General features: G+C 40.8%; 1 protein-coding gene across 1 annotated transcript in view; it reads left to right on the top strand.

The window, feature by feature from the left end:
• The window catches only part of LOC140239930 (uncharacterized), a 173,876-nt gene that overhangs the window by 124,298 nt on the left and 33,415 nt on the right, over window positions 1-16,163 (top strand). Inside the window, exons 19-28 of the mRNA XM_072319748.1 lie at window positions 150-260; window positions 4,897-4,989; window positions 5,575-5,655; window positions 6,434-6,560; window positions 7,370-7,560; window positions 8,437-8,613; window positions 9,239-9,355; window positions 9,811-9,873; window positions 12,320-12,568; window positions 14,385-14,441. Of these exons, the coding sequence (XP_072175849.1) occupies window positions 150-260; window positions 4,897-4,989; window positions 5,575-5,655; window positions 6,434-6,560; window positions 7,370-7,560; window positions 8,437-8,613; window positions 9,239-9,355; window positions 9,811-9,873; window positions 12,320-12,568; window positions 14,385-14,441 (1,266 nt within the window). The remainder of the gene's footprint in view (window positions 1-149; window positions 261-4,896; window positions 4,990-5,574; window positions 5,656-6,433; window positions 6,561-7,369; window positions 7,561-8,436; window positions 8,614-9,238; window positions 9,356-9,810; window positions 9,874-12,319; window positions 12,569-14,384; window positions 14,442-16,163) is intronic.

Raw genomic sequence — 16,163 nt, 5'->3', positions numbered from 1 at the left:
CCACCCTTTTTTCTCCCCTCTCCCCTCTTCTTGTACACTCTGTGGCATCTTTTACCTCCTCGCCCCGCCCTGGGAACCCCACACCCCCATCCCCCTTTGACCCCTTTCCCAACGTACACTCTGCCAAATGCGTCTCGCCCCCACCACAGCCGGTCCTGCTTCCGCCTCCTCCGTCGCCCCAACCCCAGGACAACGGTGAACGGCACGAGCGCTCGGGCGTCAAGTTCGCCCCCGAACCCAAATTCCACCACGTTCAAGAGGTCAGTGTGACGACCCTCTCCGACGAGGGGGGGTCTCACATTCACGCAACAATTTTTCTTTCTCTCGACTCCGCCTCCTCCTGTCTCGACTATCTTTCGTTTTCTCGGTATTAACGCGTACTACACTTGTCAGCCAACCTTGTCACGTGTCTTCCCCCCACACTTCATGTGCCTGCCCCCTTTCACATCTAAAAACAAAGTTTGCTTTCTGTCGCTGGATGTCTGCACTGTCGTAGTGTCTTCACCTGCTTTCCGCAAATGCAATTGTCTCTGCCACGCTAAAATAAGTTGTCTTCTCTTGCCATTAGAAGGCATAAAAAAGGTCCATTTTCAGACCTTTATTTCCTCATTTCTTGCATTCATCGTAGGTGTGTTTGATCTGACTGATTTAATCTAGTATATGTCTATTCTCTGTCTTGTATAAAATTGACAAAGTTATGTGGTGTCTCACTTCTCGATTAATGTATTTCTAATGTTGTTTCAACTGTTATCCTCCTTTGGGTTTGTAGTAACATGTCACCCAAATATTTGAATAAGGAGCGTGTATGCCCATGTAATGTGCAGAGAAAATAATGCACCTGTAATAACTGGTGTGGTAACATCAGTGACCATAACGCACCTGTAATAACTGGTGTGGTAACATCAGTGACTTGATTTCAGTAATAGATAAATAGATTTGAGATAGCTGTAGATTTCTAGAATATGCATTGCTATTATCTTGATCCTCTTCTGTATTTGTCCTCCTTGACATAATGTAGTTTTCTTTTTTTTCCCTTTTATTGCGAGAATTTTTACTTTTATTTATTTATTTATTAATTTAGTATCGGTGATGTCTTTGTCTGGTCAAAATATGTGTTTTTGCAGCCATACATGTATTGTGAATTGTCACGTCAGCTTAGCTGTAAACTCATCCCTTCTTTGTCTGGTGTTAGTGTATAGGTAGCCTTGCTTCCAGTCACTGATTTGCTTTGTTTTTGTGCCCCCTGGTTTGGTGTCCGCATGGAGAGTGCTGTTTGTCAGTTATAGACTTTTGCCCCCATGTTAGCCAATGGTCTGAAGACAGATAGACATGCAAACAAACAGACAAACAAACAAACAAACCCTGTAGTTGCGCTACAACAACTGGACCCTCTTAGGCTAAATTTGAATTCTCCCATCAGGGTGCGGTCAAAATCTGAAGTTTCAGGTCGATGATGTACAACAGGCTAAATGTAGGATTAAAGTAGATAAACGTGGCAACAAATTTTTCCTGTTATAGTGCACTTTGTCATTTTAGATGTATCTAGTCCCCGACACAATTTTGAAGCTAAAAACAGAGCAGTGAATATTGTGTTAGCAGATTTCAATTTTTGTCTCTTTTCTTTCTTTCTTTTTTTTTGTAAAGTAAATCATGCTGCTGTGAAAAAAAAAAAATAATTAAGAGAGCATGAAAGTATAGGACCAGTTTGGCCCTGCTGCTGTGTAGGAGACAGTGCACGTAAAGATATTACGTCAAAAGGGGGGAGAGGGGAGATAGATAGGGAAAGTCACTGCCAAATTTCTGCTGATTAATCCTCAATCTGGCTTTTGTTGACTCTCTGAGTCACCTCACTATCTTCACTCAAATGCACCCAAAAAGTTTATCGGCATGTTCTGTACCCGAACATAGCCCTTATCTGCTAATGCAATCTCTCGATGATTGAGTCGTGACGTGAAACCTGATGATGTACAGGTTGGGAGAATGTTTGGCTTGTGCAGGCTTGAAGTGAGGCTAATGCAAATGCGTCCATGTTGTTGACCAGAATCACTGCCTTGCTCTGTAAAATGGCATCACAATAAGTGCACTTGTTTTTGTTTCTGTTTTTTTATAAGAAAAAAAAAGACCTCATTCTTTTTTTCCTTTCCTTCTCCAACTAACAACCTCCCTGCCTATTTGTTCTTAATTTCTACACTTTTTCCTCCTATATGATCTACATGGATCTGACTTGTCATGGCTTGCCATAGTTGGGTCACCTTAAACCTTGGTGAATTAGTGACATAAAACATAAGTGTCTCCCCGTAGGAAGTCAGCAATATTCTTGCAGCGCATGATTTTACAGTGGTCTCTATACAGACTAGTTGTATATTCTATTTCTGTCTCTCTTTTTTTTTGTAATTGTGTAAGACATGCAATGTTGTGTACAGGAAGAATTACATTCCACAAAGCTATGTATGTTTTGGTGTTGTTATTTTTCACCTTGTCATAGGCACATGTGTAGTAAGTGTCACTTATGTGTAGTTAGTCATGTGGAAATTAATATTCTTTGCTCATATCACTAGCCATGCTCTCAGTTTTTGATGTTTTGCTTGTGTGTTGTAGGATTTGCTTGCAGTGTGTACAAATGTATCTTGCCACTCAAAAGTGCACAATACATATTCCATCCTGTTCTGATCTACATTGTAACTCCCATGTAATACTTTAGGCACTTGTACATTGTAACTTAAAATGGTGACAATGTTTCTCTTGCGCCTAACCATAATCACATTCCATACTTCATGCTCACCAGTTATTTTGCTGTGAAATTACACAACGCTAATTGTTGTATTGGCTAACCTGTACACTCTTTCTTTTGTATACCAAACTTACACAAAGTCTTTTCACTTCTGTTACCATTTCAATCTGTGCCCCCTTTCACTGCGGTATTAATTTCATACAATGGTTAACATTATGATGCACAGCTAGTAGACTAGATGATTTTACATGACGTAATTGAAGATACTAGACAGCTTAGTAATGCCAAATAGGACAAAAAGGCTCCCAATTCTTGTATGTTTCCTTGTTTGTTTGTTTTTTTTTTCAATGACATTATGTAGTTCCACTTTATTTTGACATAAAAATGTATCTGCTCAAGGAAGAGAGAGATTGTGGGAGAAAAAAAAAGGAAAAATTATATGCGTACAATCGTACATTATGTTTTCCAGTTGCTGATGTAGGTGTAGACTAAATGTGCCTATGTGTTTGCAACCTAGAAATTTAAACCTCCCATCACAGAAAGAAATAGGATGAATTTTGTGTGAGTCTTTGCTGGTGACAATCCGTTTCCATTTACTGTAGTCCCGCTTATGGATTTCTGTGTATGGTGGAGGTGACAGGAAATTGGAAAGTCATATGAAATATGTGCCTGTTGCCTGCTATTATGATTGAGTATTGTGGTGCACCATGAAATTTGATTTCAAACAATTTGATGCATGCTTTTTGCCTGTTTGCAAAATCCACTTTTTCCTGCCTGCAGAATTTCTGTATGATTCCTTGAGCTTGAAATATAGAGAATTAGTGAAATATGGGACAGAAATTTTAGCCCTTTTGCAGGATGCAGTGTTAACAATATGTTGATGACATAAGCATGTAGATTCTATCAAAAGACATGCCATCATATCAATTTAAATTCTAGCGTATAAAAGTTCCAAGAGGATATATAGTTGTGTCCACAGCTTGGGTTAATGTTTCTAAAAGTAGTTATAATTTCAACAATTTTAAATTTCACCAGCAATGTCCATGCTGCATTTGTAGACTTGTTTTGGAATGTTTTTGTTCAAAGGAGGAAACATACAGAAGATAGAAACAACTAAGTTATGCATGGCATGTTTCTTTCTTTGTGTGAGTGTATGCATTTTTGTGATGTGTGTTTGCATTAATGTGTGGGGTAGGTATAATTGTGAATGTATTGGCATGTGTGCAGTGAATGAACAAAGGAACAGGTGTTTTGCACATGTGGCACTTTTTGTCTGTTATCATTTCGTGGCTGTGTTGTTTGTTACTGTGGTAGCATGCCAAACATTCCCTTACTTTGTCTGTGTTGTATGTGTGTTTCACATGTTGCAAACATGAGGTTTGAGTTCATTGCTATACCCTCTCTGACTCACTTTTAGGCTGTGCCAAGTTGATTGCCATTATTAGATTTATGCTGATAGGTTGCTTGCCTGTGGAGAAGAAAAAAGTCATTGAAAATCCTATCTTATATTAAAGTGATCATCAGGCTTCTGTAGTTGAATTTTCATTTTTCATGAAGCTGCATAATGAAATAGGGATGTCCTTTTTTTTTTTTTTTTTTACTTCTGAGTCTTGAGGCCAATGATTTTTCAGAATTTCACAAAAATATAATGAGTGATTATACAAGAATCTTTTATGACATTCAAAAAGTCTGTTGTCAAGATTTAAGTCAACTATTCTCTGTAAGAGGTATAAAAATGAAGAAAAAAATCAAAACCAACAGCCCACTGTCATGTAAATATGACATGCCTTGAAGCAAAAAATATACCATGTACAAACGTATTGTAATTCTAAATTGTCTTTCTTGCATTTTGAACCCACATGTACCTTTCGTTAATAAACCAAAATACAAATGAAAGAGTATTTTCCATCTGTTCCCCAAATTTGTGTGCTATTTTTTCTCAGTTAAAAAAAAAAAAAATCCCACCTCATCTTTCTCGTCATCTCTGTGCAAAATTTGTTGCCAACAAAGAAACAGTCTCGCTGCAAGATTTTTTTTTTTTACATGTACAGTGTATGTGTAAAGTGAAATGTAAAGTGAATGTGGAAGATGAATGGATATATTTGGTAATTGCACTAGATTTAAAATGACCAATGTTGCTTTTATCCCGCTGCTTATCACAACAGAAAATCACCCTCAAGCTCGTGAAGGACAGCAACGGTCTCGGATTCAGCATCGCGGGGGGTAAAGGCTCGCCCCCGTTCAAGGGTAACGATGACGTAAGTTGGATCTGGAGGGGGTGCCCATTCTTGGAACTGTTCTGAACATTGTGCCCTGATAAAGCAGTGCCAGTGATAAATTGCAATGTCATTGGTGTCATGCACATCTGAAAACAAAACAAAACAAAAAACAAGCAAACAAACAAAAAAACATGCAGATATGCAGCACATGTTTTTGATGCATTCCATTGAACCAACTCTACACCCAGATGATTGTTTTGAGCGTTGTTGAAGATAAATCTGATACAGGCTGTGAAGTTAGTCACTGCGATTAAAAGTTCAGTTTAACTATTACAAGCTCTCGTTGTTTGTTGTGTGTTATTCATTTTATGTTTTATGTTATCTGCGGTTCATCCATTTACCGCAAGCATTTTCATCTTTTGTAAAATGCAAGGTCAGATTTAGTAGAGTGAGCAGGAAGCTGTCGGCAGTTGATTAAAAAAAAAATGGTGTTTTAGATGACACAGACAGTCATTATGGTTGCTCAAGAGCGGGACTCGGTTGGTGAATCAATGTGACGCTTATTTGAGAGGGAGTGGTGTCATCTTCTCCTCTTCTCCCAACCCCCTCTCCACCCCCTTCCAGTCAATATTCATCTCCAGGATATCTGAGGGCGGGGCTGCGGACAGGACTGGGATCCTTCAAGTAGGAGACAAAGTTTTAAAGGTAGGGAGGTTATGCTGATTGTGTTACCCTCCTTTGATTGAACAAGGCAACTGTCTACAGAAAAATTACTGGAAAAAGAACCCCCACATAAAACAAAACAGAAAATTAACAACCAGTTGTTATGTCATTTCCATTTCTTTGTTTCAGGTAGTCATACAGATTAGTTACTTTCGTAGTGTAAATAGTTACGTTGTTTGGTCTAGTTTTTGACCGAGTGTACATTGTACCACAGACCCAAATGAAAAATGCAAAGTATAGATAAGAAAATGTTGATATGTATTGCAGGGTTGTGCTCCGTGTAAACTTTATAGCATCAAATGTGATCAACGCATGTTCATATTCAACCTGTCACCTGTGGGAATGTGGTTAGCCCTTTAAAAAATGCATTTAGATTTCAGAATCTCGTTTTGGATGAATTGAGTGAAAACAGTGAAAGTAGCACTTAATGGTATTCCATTCTTCCGCAATACTTCTTCAACAAAGCATTTTTAGAAAGTGTTGGCCACCAGAGGGAGAGGTTGCTGAAGCAATGACAGCGTTATTGTAGTGAACAACAAGCCCTTGGAAAGCTGCTGAGGTTTTGCGTTTTCTGTTAATCTCAATATGTTCCTCAGAAAAAGTTTGTGAATAGCAATGGCATTGCTATTTCTCGCAATGGCAGGTCTTGATTTGATAGCAGGACTGTCCTATGAGAAACACCAGTTTGCAAGTGTTTTCTACACTTTTAACAAAACTCAGTTGTTTTTTCCCTTCTTTTTTTTTATTTTGTATTTTTTAGATCAACGGTGTCGAGATGGCTGAAGCAAGGCACGAAACAGCTGTAACGCTTCTCACTAAATCCAAAGAAATCGACCTGCTTGTCCTCAGGGAGAGCATGGAGATAGAGCACCATGAACCATTAGTCAGTGAGTGGAACCATTGGTCCATTTCTGGAACCATTTGTGTGCTTGCATATGTTATTTCACAGAAAGTACCACCACTTAATGATGCACTGCACCATTGGTCAGGTAGTGGCACCATTGGTTGGTATTTTCAGCCATTCATCAGTCCATTGACCCATGCAATCAGAAATACTAATCGCTTTTGAAGTGGATTCATACATCAATGAGCAATACAGTAAACAATGAGTTGAATCCCAGGTCATCAAGTTTCCCTTGATATACTTCTTTGAAAATATATCTCTGTTGAAGAAAAAAAAAATACAGTACCAGTGGTCCTGAACAAGGGACCTTAAAATTTAAGAGTCTTATGTCATGTCCACTGAGCACAACACCTGTTGTGGGTCAATTCTTGAACCTTGTTTCTTGTTTGTGCTGGAGTTCTGATATAGACTCCCTCAGACAAAGAAGCTGGTGCAGTATGTTTTTCCCAGATATTTTGCTTATTCAAGCTGAGACATATGAAATAATGTGTTGCCAGTGAGTGCTAACCCTTAACCTGTTGAGGACGAGTCCCGGGTATACTCTGACAGGTGTCTACGGGAAATGCGTCTTGTAGCAAAATCAGCCCATCCTCAATGGGTTAATGTCTATCTAGAGAAAAATTGATGGGTCGTCTCTTCCCCACACCTTACTGGTGAAACCTGTGATCCCTAACAACTCTTGTTTGCTATTTAAAGTAATGAAGATGCAGTACATGCATGATCTTGTTACTCAAGTTCCTAGTCTCAATGGAACTCAACAGTAGCTGATCACTCTTGTCCTACCCATCCCAGAACATGAACCCCCGGAACTGAGGTACCGGATGAACGGTCCCAACCTGAACGGTCCATCAGCGGATGAGCTCGAGGTGGAAGAGGTCTTCCTGAGGCGGACGAGAGGGCCACTGGGTCTGAGCATCGTCGGGGGCATCGACCACTCCAGTCATCCCTTTGGAGGGGACGAGCCAGGCATCTTCATCTCCAAGGTAGGCAGGAGGAGCAGGCGCTGGGTTTGGGAGAATCTGAGAATCGTATCAGAACCATTACCCCCTAGAACAATTATTCCCCCCTCCTTGTGGTTAAATACAATTGTACCTTTTATTTGTAGGGTTAGAGTGAAGATTAGGGTGTGGGTTAGTGTTAGAGTAAGTCTTGGGTCAGGGGATGAGGTTGTAGGTAATTACCCCCAAGAACAATAAGTCCCCCACCCCCACCCTTGGCTAAATATCTATTAGTGGTAGGGGTAGAGGGAAGATTAGGGTTTGGGTTAGGGTCAGGGTCAGGAGTAGGGTTAGTGTTTGGTCTAGAGAAGAGTTGGAAGGTAATTGTTAACGAGGTAATTGTCCTAGAACCCTTATAGTAGTGGTAACGTTAGTAAGTATATCAGTGGTGATGGTGATCGTGGATTGTGATGTTGATAAAGATTTTGGCGATGATTTTGTTTACCGTGGTGAATACAGTGTAGTTCAAGATGAGGCAAGCAATGATGTTAATGATAATAATGATAATTATAATGCTGAGAATTATGAATGTATGAGGTTGATGTTGCCAGAAAAGATATCTGTAACTATGTATGTTCTTCTTTATTTACAATGATGAGGCTCATTCCCCTCCAGCGTTTTTAAAACAAGCCTACGTGTATTAGTGCAGTCAATTTTCAGTCAGATAGGTACAACATGTGTGTGGCCGATACTGCCTATTTGTAGTAGAATCATTGGCTGCATGCTGATGGCCGACAAAACATGCACTTCTTTACATACATGTACTGATCTGTTTTTGTGATACCTTCCATGTGAACTTATGAATTGTGATGATTGTTTGACATCTTTTCGCTTGTGCCTGTGTGTGGCTTCTGTATTCAGATTGTGCCCAACGGTTCGGCGGCGAGCACGAACCTGTGCGTCGGCGACCGCATCCTGATGGTGAACGGGAAGGACATGAAAGAGGCGACGCACCAACACGCCGTCAACACACTGCTCTCCAACTCACAGCACATACAGCTGGTGGTACGGCACGACCCGCCGCCAAAGGGACTCATCGTGAGTAGCTGTGACATTTCTTCAACTTGACGTCTGCCAGGAATTATATTGTAACCATTCCTCATACAGGGCAGCCAGTTTCAAATCTAGATATTGTTTGGCGTAATCATACAATATATCTATAGGAAATTGAGCACATATCTAGGCAGAGCACCATATCATGGTTGTGCAAAGGTTGTGTTTAGTGAAAGCACTTATAAATGTGATAATAATTGTAAAGCATTGTAGGATAATGTTGCTGATGGAGATGATGATTAAGTTGTTGATGATGATCATAATTATGATGATGGTAATGCTGGTGGTGGTGTTGGTGATGTGTGGCTCCTATACACATGCTTTTTGAGCCAGCTCACCTTCAAGGAGTATTCGTGCAATATGTATATGAAAGGATACTTGAAAATTGGAACAAGCTTCTATACTGGTCCTGCTGATTAGGGCGCAGCAGCAAAAATATCCTCTAACTTTTCACCAAATAAGTCTTAAAAAATATGGTGGAAAAGCAATCTTTTTTTTTTTCAGTTTTCAGTTTTGCACGTGCCACAAACGTGAAACATCCTATTCAGAGCTTTTCATCTCTTTAAGATAATAAAATGTTTGTTCTTTTTTTGTCTTAATCTTTCCGTAGGAGATCAACGTTCCCAAGGCACCCGGTGAGAAGCTCGGCATCAGCATCCGAGGGGGAAACAAGGGTCATCCTGGCAACCCGCTGGACAAGAATGATGAGGGCATCTTCATCTCCAAGGTAACAGCGCTGCCTGCGGTTGCCATGGCAATGGATGCCATGCAATGCATCTGTCTTTCAGCATTCCGTGAAGAAAAGGGCGGTAGAAATAATTTGATGGAACCATGCTAACACTGTTCCATCGTGGTGATGGCATTCTGTTACAGATTGAAAAGAAAGGGATGGGTGATATGGCCATTATACTGATGCGTGCTGTCATCATTTTGTTGGGATGTGGATTGTAGCTGAAATGACAAGGTCCAGGCTTAGAAAGTTGCAGTCAGTGGATGATGACAGATTGCACTTTTAGGGTTAGCAGGATGATCCAAGAAGGGCTTTAGTCGTGCATGCAATAAGCTTTCAATAAGTCATATTTGTCTGCACATTCAATGAAAAATGTGGTTGATAATTTTATGCATATATTTCAGCGTTTCCTTCTCACTCTTCACATCTGTGTTCTCGTTCCTCCTCCTCAGGTCAATGCTGTTGGTGCTGCCGCCCGAGACGGGAGGTTAAAGGTCGGCCAGAGACTGCTGGAGGTGAGATTTTTCACGTTCCATCCTCTCACGCTTTCCCTTCTAGCTCAAACAACACACTCTGATCTCTCATTAGTGGTGATTTTTGTGGAGGATATCATTGCTCCACAAGTGATAACAAGTCACAGTAGATTTAAAGGACCAGCCTGTCTGTAGTGTTTGTGCTATTTAAATGGTGTGGTCTAGCCTCTCAGGCGGATAACCCCCAGAACATAACAATGCAGTTCAAAATTGCAGACCTGTTAGGTTTCCTCTTTATTTTACATCTCTACCTTAGGCTTCTATCTGGCATGCCTATCACTATACAGCATTTCTTGTGGATTTGAAGGGGAAAAAAGAGCTTGTGGAGATATCCTTGAATTTCATGCATCCTATTTATAACATGAATAAGAGGTTATACTTGAAGAAAAATAAAAATGACACAAATGTGACTTTTATGGACTCTCTTGTATAATTTCATGATGCACTGTAACCATTTTCCATGTAGCTAAGACTCATTTGAATGCATATCTGTAGATTCCAGTCACTTTCATCACTGCCTTTCCAAATCCATCTTTTGAGGACTCCATTGGGGGTCGTAGTTTTATGCAAGCTATTGCTCATCTACATACAAAAATGATCCTGACTTTTCACTGCTTTTTTAGTAACCATGATCACTAGAATTGAGCACACGTTTTGGAATGCTGGACTTGGGCATTTTGGGCACCTGCACAGAACGATATCATGCTCCTTGAATCTTACGTGGAAATGGCTGTAGCATCGTATCGGCTGTTGCAGATGATATACATTGTGATGAGCTCGCTGGACCAAACTTGCCTGCCCCTAGACTTAGTTCAAGTCTCTATTGCATACAAACAAATGTGACATGTTTATCAATGTACTCAATCTATTTAGGAAACTGCCCCTTGATAGTCTTGATCCAGACTGTTTTAATTGCTGGATATGAACTTTTGCATGATTGGACTATTGCAATGTACATGTGATGAGCTAGCGAACATGTACTAGAGTTTTGTCATTCTTTTTAAAGTATCCATGGTTTGTGATGGCCAAATTTGACAGAAGTTAAGCATTCTCTTATTTTTGAGTATCATATTTCACTATGTGCCCCCCCCCCCCCCGAAAAAAAAAGAAATAAGACAAGGCTTGGATTTTACCACTCTGTAAATGATAACTGAAGCTTGTACATCACTGCATTAAGTGTTTCCCACGTATTATTTCGAAACTTGTGATAGCTGATATCGTTTTTCTTTTGAAACAAATTTCTATGATTGTGGGGGAAAACAAATCAAAGCCCAAGTCTACCAATTCAAGATTTTTGCTAGCTTTGCCCTGGCTTATCAAAGTTAACAACAGAAGTTGATACAAACATAGATTCTCTGATTTATATTCCCAGGGAATGTGCCCTTTAAAATGTACAGATGTTTGTGTTTTGCCTTTTCTGCTACACACCGAAACACACACACAAATGTTTTGGGTAACCTAGAAAAGCAGTGGTTGTTGATACGTCAAAGTGTTGTGTGTAGCTTGATATGAAGATTAAAAAAGAAACAAAACAAATAAACCTCCAAAACAAAGCGAAAAAAAAAATGGAGTAAATGCATCGTGGAGTATGCTTATCAAACATAGAGAATGCAAAGTCTGTCGGAATTGGTTTCCACAAATCATTACATTTCTATTCATCAAATACATCTCTCTTTTTCTGCTGTCCTTACCCTTCCTATTTTTTTTTTTCTTTTGTTGCTTGCTAATGTACCTCTACTTTATTATTGGGTTCTTTCTATAACCATCCTACCCATTAATTTTCTGTCTTATTTCCATGCTGTGGGCTCCACTGAAAATTGATGAATGCATCATAATGCCTTATGCTTCATCTTATTTGCTGTCCCTTTGTATTGGTGCAAAAATACCAACAACCTGTTTTTGTTTATGTTTGAATGTTGACCTGCTTCATATCAAATCAATTGGTGTACTGAATACACGCCTGTTTTATTTGAGTTTCTGGATCATTTGTTTAATGGGTACTTTTTGATACACTTTGATCTAAATGACGCACCTTTGGTTATTTTCCTGTCGGTGCTAATTTAACACTGAAATTTGCTCATCACTTTTGTCGTTATGCCTCAAATTCTACCAATGGACCCACGTTTTTGTTTTTTTTTGGAATACCCCTTCGCCCCTTGCATTAAAACCGTTCTCGCGTAACTTCATCTCCTGTTTTGTTCCCACCCTCCCTCCCTCCATCTTTCATTTTGGATGACTCTGCCACGCCCTGCCTGGGAAACCCCACCCACTCCTCCTCCTCCTCCTCCTCCTCCCACTCATTCTTGCCATTGCTCCTCCCATCCTCCCATTTGCTTCCCTCGTGCACATCCCCAACTCCCCGCCCCCCTCCCCCTTTCCTCGCCCCCCTCTCTTTGGAATATGATGAAAAAAAAAAATTGAATAACAGGTGAACGGGCAGAGCATGCTGGGAGCCCGACACCGGGAGGCGGTGATGGCGCTTCGGGGCTGCGGCGACCACCTGTCGGTGCTCGTGTGCGACGGCTACGACTCCAGCGAGGTGGACTACTGGCAGTCCCGCCCGGGGTGCGCCGGCAACCCCCTCTCGCAGGTGGACCTGAGCAAGCGGAACAGCCAGGAGAGCATCTCTTCCATCGACAAGGACATGACGACGGAGGAGCTCAACAGGTTGAACCAGGTGCGCACACTCGAGGCGGAGCTTTACCGGGTCTCCCTGATTTCAAAGGATTCCCCTTAATATCACATGATGCTCCTTAGAATATTGCAGTATACATCTTTATGTCCCGACAAGGGAATATGAAAAAGAACCAAAAAAAAGAAGAGAGAAAGATACAACTCTTTTTATTTTTTTTAATTTTTTTTAATTACTTGGCCTGGTGAGATGCATATGACATGCAGTCATCCCCCTGGCAATTCTTTTGGCACATTTCTCATCTTTATGAGCTAAGATTGGTATCCCTCATCAGTCCTGATGCCTGTTACAGTTGCCATGGCAATGTTTTTTTTTTCTTTGCTTTTTTAAGGGGCTGGGGAGGTTTATAACATTCAGCTATCTCCCTGATCTTATTCCTCTTTGGCACATCTCTGATTTTTATGCCTTATTTTGGCAACCCCCATGATGTCTGCTGTGGTTGCCATGAAAATGGATGTTTGGTTTTTAATTTTTGAGGGGCTGGGGATGGTAGAGGGTAGGAAAGCAGTCACAGAAATAATGTTAAAGTTAAATGTGGCAGGTTGGGATTCCATAAACACAACAACATTTATTGGGACACACTGCTGCTGTGGAATTATGTGGGTACCGTCATGCTTGAAATGCATTCTTTGTTCAAATATTTTCATATTTATGACCATTTGATCCCCCCCCCCCACCAAAAAAAAAAAATGATCCATTAAATATGCAAATTATTTGTCTCATATCCTTTTATGTAATTGAAAATAAATGTACACCAAATACCATAGTTGTCATGTGCTATTATTACCTTCATTGTGTAATTTTTATTTGATCACTGTCTGCCGTTGTTCTTGCACTGTTCATTCATTTTTTTCTTTCATCATTGTTCATAAAAATGGCGGGCATTGGTTCTCTTTACTTTTTGCACAAGGGAAAAAAATGTTCATAGAAATATGGGTGCTTGTTGTACTTTGCTCAAGAAACTTCTTCTTTTTTTTTTCCATAAAGAAGCATTTGTCATTTATCATGTTGCAATTATGGTAAGATGATTTCTGTAATAGTATGTTCTATGTTCCCTCTCATTCTCTTTTGTCCTTCTTCTTTGCCCCTGTCTCTCACTTTGGCCCTCTATCTCCTTGGCCCGCCCTCTCTCTTTGCCCCTCCCACTTTTCTTTGGCTGTCCCTCTTTCTCTGGCTGTCTGCTCATTCACCCTCCCTTTCACTTCGCCCCTCCATCTCCTTGGCCCTCCCTCACTCTATGCCCCTCCCACTTTCTTTGGCCATCCCTCTTTCTCTGGCCATCCTTCTCTCTTTCACACTCCTCCTCCCTTTGCCCCTCTGTCTCTCTTTGACCCTCCCTCTCTTTTTGTCCCTCCCACTATCTTTTGCCCTCCCCCTTTCTCTGGCCTATCTTCTCTCTTTGCCCCTCTGTCTGTCTCTGTTTGACCCTCCCTCTCTCCTTATAACCACTCCCACTTTCTTTGGCCCTTCCTTGGCCCTTCCTTGGCCCTCCCCGTCTTTAACTGTCCCACTCTCTATGGCCTTCCCTCCTTTTTTTATATTTTACCCTCCCCCTTTCTTGGCCCTTCCTCTTTCTTTAAACCTCCCCCATGTGGGTCGTCCCTCTTTTTTTTTAGCCCTTCCTCTTTCTTTGCCCCTCCCTCTCTCTTTGGCCCTCCTTCTTTCTCCTGCCCTCCCTCTTTCCGTGCTTCCTCCCTCTATCGATTTGGCCCCTCCCTCTCCCTTTGGCCCCTCCCCCCTCTCTCTCTTTCTATCTTTCTCTCTCATCTTCTACCATTAATTTTCCTCTTTCTTTCCTCAGGAGGCTGAATACCAGCAAGAGGCCCAGGAGTTTGAAGAGGAGGAACTGGCAAAGCTGGTGAGAATCGAGTGCTGGCATTTATACTTGATTAACCCCCTCACTCTCTTTCTCCCCCTTTCTCCCCTTTCTCTCAAAGTGGTAAAGTTTGTCTGTCGAATAAAGTAAGAGGGAAAATATGCACAGTTTGATAATTGTCCAATTACAAATTTGCTCTATTCTGTGAGGTAGAGCTGTCTGTATTTTCACTAATTTTTGTGTTGAAGTGATATAAGTGAAGAGACTTAAAAAGTGCAGTGTAAAAAAAAACTGTCGTGCCAGTGTTCGAAGAACTACATAACTCGTTATGCACAGTCTGTGTTTACTGTACCATTCTGTACCCATTGTAAAGAATTTGAAGTTTTATGATCTGATCATATTTAGGCAGCAAAAGCAATGTCATGCTCAATTTCATGTTAAGAGAGCAAACAGCAAATTATATGACTTGACTTTGAGGTTATGTATGCTAGAATTTGAAAGTATACGTTCATTATGCTGTTGAAGTCAGTGTTCATCTTCTCGCAACAGTTCTGTGAAGGCACGTAGTGCTTCTTTTCAAGTCGAATCGTACTGTATTTATACTGAATGATCGAAATGTTGACCAGATTGTGTTCACCCTTTTGATTGTTTGTGATGTTGAAGACCTCCTTTGCCTTCCTGTCCAGCTTCAAACATCGGTGCTGCTCTTATGTTTTATTTTTAGGTGTATCAAAGTGCAAAATATCGTAGCTAGTCTTCCCCCTTCCCCTTCCCCACCCCCAAAAAAACTCTATGCCTTAATGTGCCATCCCAAGGCAAAGTCATCAGCTATGCTTTGCCACATACAACCTTCTGCTTCCAACCCCTCCCTCCCAAAACAAAGTCTTCCCAAACAATGCAAGTTTATACTCGCCTCCTAAACACTTTTTGTTTATTAATGTATACATCCCCGAAGAAGTCTGTATTCAACTGCCCTCGTGTTATGCAGACTGTATCCAGCATGTCAGTGTCTGCATGTTGTGATGTGGATTTGTTGCCATGGTAACCGTCTCGTTGTGATGTCTCGGCCTGAGCATGTCCTTGCGCATGGCCAGGAATCGTGCTCCCGCTCTGCCCCTTCCCGCATCGCACTGGTCATACACCCCCTAAGGATTACTTAGTAGGCATCTATGTTGCTCTGAAACCTTAATTGTGAATGTGATCTGAAAATGATAGCAAATCACAGTAGCTGGCTTCATGTCCGTATCGATTTTGTCTTCACATAGAATTGAGATGAACATCAACTCTTTCCCCCACATATGTTTAATAGAATAGAGTACATAGCCTGGAATGTGAGTCCATTAATTAGTATGCATCACCTTCACATAGTTTAGAATCAGCCCATAGTAGTGTATATCCTAGTGATGCAATTCATGTTATTATTCATTATGTGCGTTCATGCATACACACAAGTAGTCAGTAGCCAATCATATTGCATCATTTCCCTAGTAGTGGGAGGAGCTTAGGATGTCTTAAAGGGAAGAGTCACTCCAGGTTTAATTTGATTTTGATGGATTGAGTGCAATCAAATGAATGGAATTACAAAAGCATCATCAAAACTGGACGTGCAATGAGAATACTGACCAATATCGTCACTTGAGAAGAGTTGTCTATAAACATACCAGTAGGGAAATTCGAGTTGATGACATTACCTCGCCTAAGTTGCATATATGCGTCTGTGACTGATATCAATTTTATGCGAATGCATATTAAACTTTGAAAGTG

This window comes from Diadema setosum, chromosome 16 (assembly GCF_964275005.1).
Source record: "Diadema setosum chromosome 16, eeDiaSeto1, whole genome shotgun sequence".
Classification (NCBI taxonomy): Eukaryota; Metazoa; Echinodermata; class Echinoidea; order Diadematoida; family Diadematidae; genus Diadema; species Diadema setosum.
The sequence above is the reverse complement of the archived record's forward strand: the minus strand, read 5'-3'. Positions and strand labels throughout refer to the sequence as shown.